Here is a 13,709-nt window from a genome sequence, read left to right as displayed (position 1 = left end):
GCCCAGCTGTGGCCTCACCCGCGCTGAGTAGAGCCGTTGTGTTAGAGGAAATACATTCACATTTGACCAGCCTGCTGCTGCTGGTTTATCTGTATCATATTACCTAGCATCTGGTTTGCACGTGACTGGTGTACGTTTGAAAGCTTACCAAATTCATTACTGAAAAGAAGGATTGTAATATAGTCATATAATTACTATAGATACGACCACATAAGCTCAGTTACATTTTTTTCTTCTAAGTATACTTTTTAAAGCAAATGAAAAGAAGGGTACGGTAGCCTTCTGTGTTTGGAAACATGAAGCTTTTGAGTTTTCATTGTGTGTATATAAGGTGTCTGACCCTTGAACGTGAGTCTCAGACCTCCCCGGGTTGGCAGATGTGGAGCCAGGCTTCCAGGTGTTCCTCTGGCCATCGCAGAGGTGCAGCCCGAAGAACGTCCCGGCGTAGCAGTGTGTCGGGGGGCTGGGGAGGTCCTGTGGGTGGGCTGGGGACGGTCCGGCCTGAGGGACTCTGCGCTGGTTGAGGGGAACGGGGCTCGCTGGGTAAATGGCTGCGTGCCTCTGGCAGTTACTGCAACTGTGTGACTTATTTCATTGCAAATGGTTGTTTCAGAACAGCTACAGTAAACTATTTGCTGTATGAAAAATGAAGTTTATGTGCAGTGATTCTCGGTGGGATGAAATTAGATCATTTTAATACAGGGAAATGGATGGCTGTCTTGTCTTTTGACTTAGCTGTGCTACAGGAGAGAGCTGCACAAACATGCTCCGTGGGTTTTATGGGGAACCAAAGCTTATACGTGATTTTCTTTTGTCAGTAAACAGTGTAATTTCATAGGAATGGCACGAAGTATTTTTCATGGCTGAGCTCTTTTTGGATATTGGAGAAATTCTTGATTATCAAGCCAAATTATGGATATATACTGTACTATTGGTACAAAATATATTATCCCACAAGTACCATTTTTTTTAGAGAAAAAAAAATTTGGGAAGAAGAAGTACCATACTCTGGTGCCAAAGTTTTCAAAACGCTAAACATCTTTTCCGTGTCTTTCTTTATTCTAAGATAATATGAGCAAGGCCAGCAAAGGGACATGAAGATGAATAAGGGATTGGAGCATCTCTCGTGTGCAGAGAGGCTGAGGGAGCTGGGACTGTTCAGGCTGGAGAGGAGAAGGCTCAGGAGGACATCGTTGATGTGTATAAATACCATATGGGAAGGCATGAAGAAGAGGGAGCCAGACTCTTCTGCCTGGTGCCCAGAGACGGGACAGGAAGCAGTGGGCACAAACTGCAACACAAGAATTTCCACCTGAGCACAAGTCACTTTTTTGGCGTGAGGGGGGTCAGACACAGGAACGGGCTGCCCAGAGGCTGTGGCGTCTCAGCCTGTGGAGACATTGGAAACACGACTGGAGATGGTCCTGGGCAGCGGGGCTGGGACTAGGTGGCCTCAGGAGCTCCCTTCCAACCTCAGCCATTCTGTAGTCTTCTGTTCCTGACTCTAGGTACAAGAAGAATCTGAAGTATATAGTAGAGCATAGTTTATTTGGTTAAATGATGTAACCCTGAGATGATAAATTTATATACTACAGACCTGAAATCATTGCAGCGGAGATCACTGTCTGGTTCCACCACAGATGATAAAGCAGTTTTTCTAATTTCTTGTGTCTAATTTTATTAGCAAGCTACGGTTCTAATAGAAATATACATCATGAAGTAATCAGAGAATTGTTTTTAATTCTGCCAGTCTTTATTTAGATCTTGTTAACCTGGAACAATGCGATTTTACTGATGTTTGGCCTTGGGATCGACTGCTTGGCAACAGGCACCAGAATGCTGGGATTCTGAGTGTTACCAGTGGGATGTGAGCAATGGAGCAGAAGGGCGAGGATCGCCCTGCTGGGGAGCAGGCTGTGGTACAGCCTTGTGCCTCGGTGTGTTTGCCTGCTTGGTTAGGAATCGGGCTGGAGGCTTCCTGACCTGTGGACAAAGCTGCTGATGGCGCTGCGAGACGGTGGTCTGAGAGACAGGACATAAGGGACAGAAGAAAAATACGTGGTGCCCCAGGAGTAGGGAATGCGTGTGGTTAGTGCCAGCGCTCCGGCTTGTGACGCTACAGGCGGACTCCCTGCACAACTGCAGCAAGTACTTTTCTGAGGAAACCGGGTTTTGTCTTGGATGGAGTGGAGAGGGCTGACAGTAAAACCACTGCTTTAAGATCTCTCCAGCTGCTCTCCTGAGGTGGGAGCAAGGCGATGGAGCGTGCTTAGGTGCTCAGTAGCCGTGTGTGCTGGGCCAAGGGAAACGATCCCTGGCGTAGCAAATCCTTGGGCTCTTCCCACCCTTGGACCTTGAATAGCGTGTCCCACGGAGTGTGCCGGTGACAGCACTGCGCCGGGAGAAGGTTCCCCGTCTCTGGGTGCGCTCAGTTCACCTGACCTGCTGGGGTGGTGGTCCATCGGCTTCTTTCCCCTGAAGATGTCTCTTATGATCCCAGTTAAAACTATTAGTAAGATGCATGGGTTTATACTGATGTGAGGTACGTGAGGTGAAACTGCATTTTAGGAACCTGGGATTTCTTTCTTACCAGTTATTATCAAGAAGCATTTTCTATTTCTGGCAAGCTCTTTAACACCTTCTGTCCGGGACTTACCCAAGAAGTTGGGATTCGGAGGGGGAATAGATCAGTAATAACACGACCAACTAAAATACTTGTTTTGAATAATGTTGAAGAAGCTTTCGTGGGCTGTAATGTGGGGGTCAGAGGATGGGGAGGGGGCTCCCTGCTCAACGAGGTGAAGCTGGCGGGTGCTGCGCCTCCGCGCAGCCTCGTCCCACGCGGGGCTCACCGCAGGCAGTGTGGCAGTGTGTAGGTCCTCGTGGGATGCTCTGTGAGTAACAGATTTATCCGAGCACGCGTGAGAGACTGGGACCACTTGATAGACCACAAAAATAATGGTTTTCATAGTTAATATGGTTAAGTGTACTATTTTTCATTATGCTGAATATTTTGACTCACAGAACGGCTCGGACATCGAAGTGAGGTCCCTGTTCTTGTCATCTCCAAACACAGTGCAGAGCAGTCTTTAGAGCTCTTGAACAACATACTGTGGATGATAATTGCTTAGAGAGATCTAGAAAGAACTGGGAACATTTATGTGGATAATGAGAACATTCAGCACTCCACCAAGCAGGGTGCGTTGTGTTGGTTTTTTTAATGGAAAGACATTCTTTAGGATGGAGCTCAGCCTCGAAGGGATGGGATTAGGAAGACGGCTTTGGCAGAGGAGGCGCCTGTCGTCGTACCCGGCACCAGTCATTGGGTTTCTCTGACATGAGCTGAACTTCTGCGCTACTGCCGCTGCTGATGGCTGATGGATTACACTGCTCCCCCATCTGATCATCATGGCAAATTGCTTTGTTACTTTTCTTTCATGTGTCAGTTCCTTTCATTCATTTTCCAAGTTAAAAGAAAGTGTGATGTTTCTGAAAGAATAGAGTTATTTACTAGTTATAAACAGATTCATTCAAGGGTTGCGGTTTGAGTGGCTAATCTTGTTACTCACCTTTAGTTGCCAGGGAAATCATTTTTAATCCAATCAAACATACAGATAAGAAAAAACAGCAAGCAAACTATCAAGTAAATAATTACCTAGAATGCAACCAAAACCATACTTGTTATTACAAAATCATCGGCAAAATCAAGCCAGCTTCAAACTCTTGTTCGTGTAGTAGTTGCTGCAGCATTTAGATCAGAGGATTATGTTTCTGGTTTCCCTGTGGTTTTCGTCTGTTGGACAGACACTTGACAAGGATCTGCTAAAAATACACCTGTTTTCAGATTGTTTAATAATGGTTTTAGGATTTTGTGACGCAGATTTTGGCTACCGTGTTCTTTTTCAGGGACTATGCTTTTAGTACCCAGTACTTACCTAGTTCTTTGTTAATTAGTATTACCTGCTTCTAAAGCACTTTTGAAATGATGGTAGTAGATGCATTGCTTCACCAGTTACACTGCTACTAAAACGTGAATAGCTTTTGTTACAATTTTAATGGGAATATTGCCCATCAGAATGGGAGCTTTGGGTAGCTACTTTTAGAAGTCGCGCAGGCTGTGAGAGAGGAGGTCGTGGTGTTGGCGCTGTCGCCGCGTTGCTTTGGCAGGCGGGCTCGTAAAGGCTTGTGACTGCAAACCAGGGAAATACCCTCCTGTCACGTTTCAGCTTCAGGGCATTAACAGGGTCAAGGCTTGGCAGTCAGGAGGTTCAAAGCCATATACGTCGCCAAAAAGAAATTTATCTTGAAGTGTATTACCGATTCTGATCGAATCAATCGCTCCTTTAAAACATATCGCCTTTGTATAACGGGTATTGTCCTTTACTTAGAACGTGAGTTCAGAACTGAAGACGTGTAACTTTCAGAGTATCCTGAGCAGCTGTTGGTGTATTACATGTGACTGGCATATGCTGTTGTTTTTGGCTTCTTGTTTGCACTTTTTAATGATTTTTTTCCTGTTCTTCTGTTGTGTTTTTTTTTTCCTACTGCTCCCGTGTTTTGAAATTGGGGGGGTGTTGAGTTAGTTTAATTTTAACATTTTTCAGGCAGTGTGAAATGATTGCTTAAACGTGTCAGATCTTGTCTCTGCTGAGGAAAAAAGTTAACATCATGATTCTTGCAAATTAGATCATCAACATGACTGACATTGTTTATTGTACTTCTGTTTTTAGAATAATATATAAATGCTCTATGTGTGACACTGTGTTTACTCTACAACCTTTGCTCTATCGCCACTTTGATCAGCACATTGAAAACCAGAAGGTGTCTGTTTTCAAGTGTCCAGACTGTTCTCTTCTATATGCACAGAAACAGCTTATGATGGATCATATCAAGGTGTGTAGGCATCTTCTCTTGTTTCGTTCGTAGATACCATGTGTCGTGCAATATATGCTGTGAGAAAATACTGTAAAAAGGCACAGAATAACAAGATGACTGCTCAAAGAGAGAGAGGTTAATAATTCCAAAAGAGGAATCTGTGAATAACGTTCTCAAATGTTAAAATGTTATGTGTATCTGTGATGTAATCACTAACTGGGTTTTCCTATGTGAATGTTGGGGTTTGGTATACTAGGAGTATCTCAGTGCATTGCATTGAGTTGGTCATTTTATCAAAATAATAGTGAAGTAAATTAGTCCAATCCTAATAAGTATTGAGCCTTATTTACAGTACTGTAAGTAGTATTCCCGTGTCAGGAGCTGAGAATGCTGAGTACATTATAAAATCAAACCTTCGATGTTCAGAATTCACCGGTAGGAACAAGTATGTTTCTTGAATAGACGTAGAGGTTATTTGTGTGTGTGTTTGCATACGAACATGAACACATACGTGCTTTAAAAAAAAAACCAGCTCGAAGTAGATTTTCTCATAAAGGCCCTTAACAACTGAAGAAGATTTACTGTCGTCCTTGCAAATCATGTTATTAAGAACCAACAGTCCCCTGGCTATAATGTGTTAGCTGTGTATTTTAAATACACTGTGCTACTTTGTTTTATATATACCAGATCTGTTAGCAGTGCTGAAATTTCTTATGCCTTATTAACAAGATCCAGTGCCTGGTAACAGCTGAAGTTATTTACGGCATTGCAAAGCATTTGAATCCGGAATGGTAGCACTTAATTCAGTGCGTTTCTCCTGCAGTGACACATAAGACTTAGTAAATTTGCATGCAGAGTAGTGGAGAACCAGACGTCTTTCTTGTCTGGTAACACCATCATTTTGCATTTTAGTCTCAACTATGAAGTTGTGTTGAAAAACAAGATCGTTGGTCTTGAAAAAACAGTTGGTCTTAAAGCCAATCTTAAACATTCAGAAATTCAAGGACTGGATATTTCCTTTGTTTCAGACACTTTTGAGAATAAAATTAGGGGAGTAGAACGTACACGTGCAGTAACAGTATTACTGCTTTTTTTCAGAATTGCTAGTGCTTTTACGTTCAGGATGTGTGTATAGTAGTAGGGACAGCAGCAGACAGGTAGAAACTGGACTTCAGTTAAGGGGAAATGGAAGAGCCGGTAACAGGGTATAGATAAACACAGAAAAGGACTCGGGGAGAGGACGAGCGCCAGACAAGGGCAGAGCTCAGCCCAGCTGCACAAAAAGTAATTGTTTGGTATGGCTAGACATAGGCTATCAAGGCAGAGAAGACCTGGCTGAAAATAGAACAGAAAGGGATAGAAAGAATCTCAGAAGGAGGTTATTTAAAGCTATAAAAAATAACCTGGAATAATTCCCGCAGATGTGAATGTTTCTTCCTGGCAAAATGTATGTCTGGTTTTCCCGTAACGGCGAGCTGCAAGAAGGTCTCTGTCAGGCAGTGGGACCAGGTGGGGAAGGTCTGGGCTGGTGGGGTCTGCCCTGGTCGCTGGGACTCCATGTTACGCTTTAATGCTTTTTGTTTGTTTTCAAATAACAAATTACATTTCAAGTATTGTATTTAAAAGATGTTTAGCAACCCCCTCCTTTACTGCACAACTTCCATATGTTCTTAGAGCCAGTCAGTTGGTCCCGTGTGCTTTGCTTTTTAATAACATTTTAGTTTTTTAAATTACTGGCTTTTCTTTTAAAAGTTGTTAGATAGAAGAACATGTTCTACAGATCAGGTTGATATTTGCTGTAGAGCCAGCGTGTAGTCCCAAAAGCCGCAGGATTTACAGAAGAACTTTATAATGAAGTATTGTACTGGAGTATCAGATTCGTATTCTTGTATTCCCAGATTCAAGAATGTATTGAATGTGTTCTTTTGTGTCTGAGGTTACCTGTAGGAAAAATAATTATGTTTGGGATGGCTAGTCTTTTAGATGTGAGAGAGACCTTGAGAGGGGGATCCACTGTCAAAGCGTAAATCTGGGCCACGGGCATCTTTGTTGGCCCAGAACCCTGCTGACTCAGTCCTCTTGTGTCCACGTTCACGTACAGAACTCAGACACAGCTGACGGCCAGGTCTTCCTGAACGGGTGCTCTTTTTGGTAGGCTCAGGTACCACACCAGCACATGACACTGGCTGCAGAAACAGGGGAAGGAGGAGGTGGAAGAGTTCTTCCCTTCTTACTGGTAGTTTACTTAAAGTCTAGAAAGAAATCGGTGAGGAAGCGCCACTAGCGAAGAGCCGCAGGCTGCTTGAGAACAGCTTGTTGGACACCTCTCAGCTGTGCCCTGGTCTTGGGGACCCCATCAGCCCTGCACGCCTTTGCCTCTAAGGGCTGTTAGCAAGAGCCCCACGTTGGGGTGCTCGTAACCTGAGCATGGGGTAAGACAGGGCTTAACTCAGCCTTAACATAAAATATTCTTCCAGAGTTGACTTTTCTTGTCTTATTTACCAATGTGCCAAGTCAAAATTTGTCAGTAAAAACTTTTCCTTCTTGGAAGTCTCTAGTCACGTAGTTTGAAATGAGGATGCTCAGCTAATTATATTAGGTAAGTAAAGCAAGAAATTAAACTTAACATAAAGTGCCTCTTCAGCCCTTTTTTCCTCCCTACTGAACAGCAATTTAAACCTAACCTAAAAAGTCTCCTTTTTTTTTTTTTTTTTTTTTTGGTGAAAATGTCCAGCCACTGAAGAAAACTTCTCTTTAGCTACGGATGGTGTCTGTTAGTGCTGTCGACTAGTTTCTCTTTATACTAGGCCTTGTCGTTAGTTAATCATGTTTCTTTTAAGTTAAGAATGTGATCTGACGATAGTATGACAAGGAAGTAGATGAAGACTTTTGATTCAGAGGTTCTTTGCATTTTGTCAGTACAGCTGTATACATCTGTGTTAGTTTTGTACTCTTTTTTTTTCTCTTTTATTGTAGTCTATGCATGGAACTTTGAAAAGTGTTGAGGGGCCACCAAACCTGGGGATAAATCTGCCTCTCAGTACTAAACCCACAACTCAGAACTCAGCCAGTCACAACAAAGAGGACACAAAATCTGTCAACGGAACAGAAAAGTTGGAGAAGAAATCTCCGTCTCCCATGAAGAAAGCAGAGCCTAAAAAAGTCGCTAATCCTGGCTGGACATGTTGGGAGTGTGATAGGCTCTTCACTCAGAGAGACGTTTACATCTCTCACATGAGGAAAGAACATGGAAAGGTAAATGAATAATATTCAGTTACAAAAAAGTGAATTAAACCTGAAATACGAAGTAATTTTTTTCCAAGTTCGGTTGTGTGTTTGCAAATAATGCCTTTAAGTTCCAGTGTTCGTCCTCTTTGTTCTTATCTCTATTTCACCTTTCTCTCTTTGGCTGCTTAGTTTTTGTCATTTTCTGCATAGTTCTACTGAGAAAGTCCACACGCTCTTACTTAACTGTAGACTTGTTCATCCAGTACCACAGTTTCAAGATGGAAAGAGTGAAAGATGTTGCGGTATTTCGTCCAAGTCATCTCATCTGATCCAGGTTCTTATTTCTTCCTCTGTACCTTCTCGGTTCCCTCTCGGTACTTTGTTAACTGTTAGACTCAGGGAATGGAGTCTTGTTTTGTTTGTCCAGTGGGTGGCAAACAGCATTTCATTTTAAAGGCAGACTTGCTCTGAGGTCGAGCTGTTGCTCCAATCCTACACTTGCAGGTTCAGCCAACAAGTCGGCCCAGTTGAACAAGTTGAATTTTGTGTTCAAAACAGCTGGATTTGAGAGAGCTTACTTAAAATGGATTGAAGTGAAATGCAGAAACGCTGTATTCTCAAGTCAGCAGAAAGACAGCTTGATATCCTAGCTGCATCCCCTAGCTTTTCCAATGACATGAAATTCAGACGACTGGCAGGTAGGCGGTGGTGGAACGGACCCTTGGGTTGGCTGTGGCTGAGGCAGGCTGCAGCCAGCTCTGTGGAGGCTGGATGCCGGCACTCGGCATCCTCTGTGGCCCGGTCCTGCCCTTTGCTCCTGAAAACCATCCAATTCTTTTCTCAGCTGGGAAGCAGGGAATTAAACTCCTGTACTGTGCTGCACTGCAGAAAAGGAGCAGAACTGGAAGGGATAACAGACTCCTTTGCCTACGTGGAGAAGAATCACCCTGAGTGAAAATCTGTAGTTTTCGGGATGCTGATACGCTGTAATAAATGGCAGCGCGTTTCCAGAGGTTTCTGTGTCCCTTCAAATTACAGTGCTTATCTCTAAAGCTGTTCTGCAAATTATTTCACTCTGTTTATAAACATTTTATGGAAACGCTGAAAATGCCAGATTACTGAGTGTCATCTCTAATTTCCCTACGACAACTTCTAGCAAATAGCACCCACGCCCGACTGACAGGAGACTATTTCCGTGTTTCTCGTAACTCCCACTCTGTTCTGTCAGCCTTCCTGCTGTAGAGCCCTGTAACTACATCGCCAGTCCCCCTCGGGACGAAACACAGAAAACCAAAGGATTATGATTCACAGAACTGCATTTTTTTTTCACCTGGCACTGTTTTTACAGCTTGAGGGCTTGAAAAGCAGACAAACAGCTGAGATCATTGGTCTCCGTTTGATTTCTCCAGTTGCTTTAAAAGACCGTTTTTGCATTTCTGTCCCTTGATGTCACTGAGGAACTGCTAATTGCTGCAGTTTCAAGCCTAGCAGGTATATTCCCGACACTTCTGCTGCTAGGTAGTGTCTGTAAAGAAACTCCATAAAACACGTTCCAGTCCCTGCAGCGTGCCTGTGCACTGAGGGTTCCTGTCTGATCTTGTAACGCTCGTACAATCATGGCTTAATTTTCTCTCAAAATCAGTCTCTTTAGCAGCACATAAAAACTGCTGGTCCGCTATGTTTTGCTGTTAGTCGCAACTAACTCGATCAGTGCTTTTACCGGCAAACAGAAGCAAGTTTAAGGCCAGATGCATTTTACATCGATGCAGTTCTTAAAAACAAAAGAACACAACCTCCTTGTGAAACTGTCACTTCAGGGTGAACTGGAGAATGATACCCAGTCTGAGCACATCTGCAACAGAGTGGCAGAAGGCGTGTAAGATAAGGTTAGCAGCACGTTGATAAGGCTTTCTAAATAGGAGCTTTAAATATGGATCTTTCTGTCGCTGACGTTTATTGAGAATGTGCAATGTTACTTCAAGAACAGCCCTTATTATGAAATATTCGGTAATTGTTGCACTCAAATAGTGGCCTAAAGGCCTGTTGCATTGCTTACATTTATGCGCTGTTTTTTACCCCTATTCAAGCAGTTCCTCAAATAACACAGAAGGCATATATATTTTAAAACGAATAGAGGTGCAACTCCATGCGTTTCAGAAATAGGTGATAAAGCTCAGTTGCTAAGTTAAGAAGGTTGCTATCTTTAAGAATGATAGGTGTGGTTTAAATGCTCTAAAAGATCTATGGAGAGTGTTTGTTAAAAACTTATTTTAAGCAATTTGTGAGATATTCTCAAAGTCCATTGTCATGTAAGGTATTTGAAGATAATTAGTTTCAAACTTCCGATTGCTGGTTTTGCAGGATAAAAGTCTGGAGCTGTAACCCTTTCTAGCTGGATTACTCAGAGGTGTTCATAGGAGAGGTATTGCCTCTTGGGACAGGTTCTTCCATTTCCAGACCTGACTGGGAAATCTCTACGCAGACAGACAGACAGACAGACAGACTCACATTTTCTGTATCCTCTTCCTGAGCTGGCTGACGGTAAGCCAGCTGTAGGGTAGGAGAATGTGCAGCCACCTTGGTGTGACTCTGCCTCATCTTAAAAGTGCTGTGTAAAAAAAAAAATAATTAATAAATGTTATTAGCCCAGACAAAGCGTGGTTCTAACACCTCTGTACAACTCCTGGCTTGAAACTGGATCGCGTATGTCTGCACTCGGCCAGGCAGGTATATGCTGAGCTTCCTAGGACTTGGCTGTGTTTCTATGAAAGGACAGATGTTTTTTAAGCAGGAGTTGCTTTACCAATTCCGACTTGCTGTGCATCTAATTGAACATCCTCTTTCTTCCTGTCAAGATGCTGTGGAACGGGTCCTCCTGCACCTAATTACAGAACTAATTTTTTAGTTCTTTTGGTTTTGGCTGCCGCTGCAGAAACTAAAACATCTGAAATCCCATTTGGGTCTCTGTCTGGAATCGTCCCAACAAGTGTAGGATGAGTGTGGTGTCATGGGTGTTCCTGGGGTAGCGCCCTCGGTGCTCCGGGAGGGACGGGCTCCTACCGAGCACGGTCCTTCTGCTGCGTTTCTGACTAAATGCTGGAGGGCTCTGCGCCGTGCAGTGGCCTCGGCAGTACTGCAAGACGTATTGATTAATGCATTAGCATTAATGAGCACGCACCGTGTGTACACACTGTAAGGTTTTCACCTGTAACAATTTAAGAGCGAAATATGTTGATTCCCTTTTGTTTTAATTGGCCTTTACATGTGAAAAGGAAGTCTAGGTTGAACAGTACTGCGCCTCTAACAGCATTATGTTGACTCGCCCCAATAAAATTACCATATCATGGTTCCTAATGGGATGCTTCACATTTGCATGAATGACCTTTCGGAACTGCTTTGCTTTCCTTTCCCCACACTGTGTGATTTTGGCCTTGATAGCGAAAGGTCTCTCATCTCGCTGCATCCGCTGTTACTGCTTTAGCCGTTCCAGACATCACTTTTTCCCGTGTACAAACCTTCCACCATTCGCTCCAAACTTTGCAGTAAATGATAATTTCCAGTAATGCCATCGCCTCTACGGATCTCCAGTGCCTTGTCTGTAGCTGTTCCTGGGCAACATAGCCATTAGAGAGCGTATGAACATCAACATAAAGTTCAGCACTCGGAGCACAAGTATAAGATGGATGTTTCTCAGTTCCTGAAGCATTTCTGTGGGGCTTGAGTATTTAGGATTGAGAATTCTTTTTTATTATTATTACTGATTAATATTAGGCATGCGGATTATTGTGCATCTCCATTTTTTAGGCATTTGTCACTTCCAAAGAAGGTAAGAATAAGTGACCCTTTGTATTATTCTGTGAAGAAAGTCTTTGCTGTTTGGAACGTAGGGACAGATCTTGGATGCACTCTCCAGAAGAGTCAAGAAGGGTCCAAATTCAGGTGTTGATCCAAGTCTTTTGCTCAGTGGCCTCAGTTGGAATAGTAGAATAAAATCTGGGTTTTTTTTCAGTTTCCAATAAATGCAGGAAAGAGAATGTTACTGATGCTATGAAGGAAAACTATGATCTCTGCTAGAGCAGGAAAAAGCAATCCAAGGGACCGGATTTTCCTTCTAGACACTTGACTGATCGTATGAAACTGCTGCCGTTGATAGGACGTGCCGCTTGAACTGAGGTCTAGGACTGATGGAATTTAACGGACAGGGCCATGTCATTCATTCTTGGGGCTTGCATAGTCTGCAATTTTGGAGATGGTATTTCTTCAGATACTAGAGCTCCTGCATCCACGTTCAGCTGGAATGACATAGATGGAGACCACTCCATCCTTTCCAGCTTCCTTCCGTTTCTTTCTCCTTCCACTTAACAAACTGTAGTATAAAAGCCACAGAATTCCCCAAACAGATGGCCCTCAAGTTGGCATTGGACCATTCCTCTCATTTCTTCACGACTTCTCGGAGCCCTGTTGGTGTGTCAGTGACCGTGATGTTGTGCTTTGGTCCTTACCGTGTGCTCTTCACCCCTCCTTGTAGGTGACTGATAAGCTCTCAGTCAGCAGCTGCAGACGTAGTTTGGTGATGGGAAGGGAAAGGTTACGTTAGAGTGAAAGCGAATCTCTCGCCGTACGGCCTTTACCGAGCCAGAAATAATCCACTCATCTTCCCTGCCTCTTTGGTGGAAGAAATTCCCTTCACCCACAGTCTGTGCCACCGGTTTCCAACTGGTGATAGCTGTGTGTGTAGCTCGCGCTGGCCCCACTGCTCTGAAAGAGTCCAGGTCCTCTGACTCCTGCAGTGTTGCTGTAGGAGTGCCGTGTTCTTGAAGAGACAGTGCCAGCCCCTGGTAAGTCGTGTTTCTTTCCTATTACCAACAGGTTCGACACAAGCACTACTTGTACTGAGCTTTTTTTGATTAATGCCATTTTTCTTCTTTTTTTTTAAGCAAATGAAGAAACACCCGTGTCGACAATGCGACAAATCTTTCAGTTCCTCCCATAGTTTATGTCGTCACAATCGTATCAAGCACAAAGGCATTAGGAAGGTTTATACGTGCTCGTAAGTTCTACTTTTATTTATTTAGAAACAGAACATAAACCTACAAAAAATGTTGTTAGTTGAATTTCTTTTCTTAATTGTATAAGAGCCAGTGTCCCGTTCTTCCAAACGAATCGGGTATTTAGATACGTAGGCGGGCCAAACTGTTGAGGTTGTCCTAAAAACCTAGCAGGCCACTGAGAATGCAGGTGCGTGAAGTCTGCTGTCTTTCAGGGGCTTTGGCGAGCAAATCTGAAACTTCACTGCGCTGAGAGTTTGCATGGCTCATCGTTCTGCGGTGGTGAAGTTGGTTTTCAGTGGTCTCTCAAATACACAACCCACGCTTCCAATCTACAAAAGCCAGTATTTGTAGTGTTTTTCTCACACATAAAACAGTGCGTAGTATCTAAAAATCCTTAGTGATGTTTAAGTGGCTGGAGAGACAATGCGTAACTTAATAGAAAAATCCACATCAGTCAGATAAGATACATAATACAAGTTTTCTGTACTATATGTTACAAGATGGGAGCTCAGGAGAAATACGCTTCCCAAAAGCACGCGAGAGGTTTGGAAGCGA

The 13,709-nt window shown here is 43.4% G+C and overlaps 1 protein-coding gene across 12 annotated transcripts in view; it reads left to right on the top strand.

Annotated features, from left to right (window-relative positions):
• ZNF532 (zinc finger protein 532) overlaps positions 1-13,709 on the top strand; it is a 48,257-nt gene that overhangs the window by 31,021 nt on the left and 3,527 nt on the right. For 10 of the 12 annotated variants that reach the window (XM_074568929.1, XM_074568921.1, XM_074568923.1 and 7 more), the window contains 3 exons: positions 4,731-4,893; positions 7,852-8,130; positions 13,041-13,153. In XM_074568929.1, the coding sequence (XP_074425030.1) occupies positions 4,731-4,893; positions 7,852-8,130; positions 13,041-13,153 (555 nt within the window). Of the gene's footprint in view, positions 1-4,730; positions 4,894-7,851; positions 8,131-12,631; positions 12,937-13,040; positions 13,154-13,709 lie in introns of those variants that run through there. The other 2 variants (XM_074568933.1, XM_074568932.1) reach the window with 2 other exon arrangements.

Source organism: Larus michahellis, chromosome Z, assembly GCF_964199755.1.
Source record: "Larus michahellis chromosome Z, bLarMic1.1, whole genome shotgun sequence".
Classification (NCBI taxonomy): domain Eukaryota; kingdom Metazoa; phylum Chordata; class Aves; order Charadriiformes; family Laridae; genus Larus; species Larus michahellis.
Note: the sequence above shows the minus strand (reverse complement) of the source record. Positions and strands in the feature narration are given on the sequence as shown.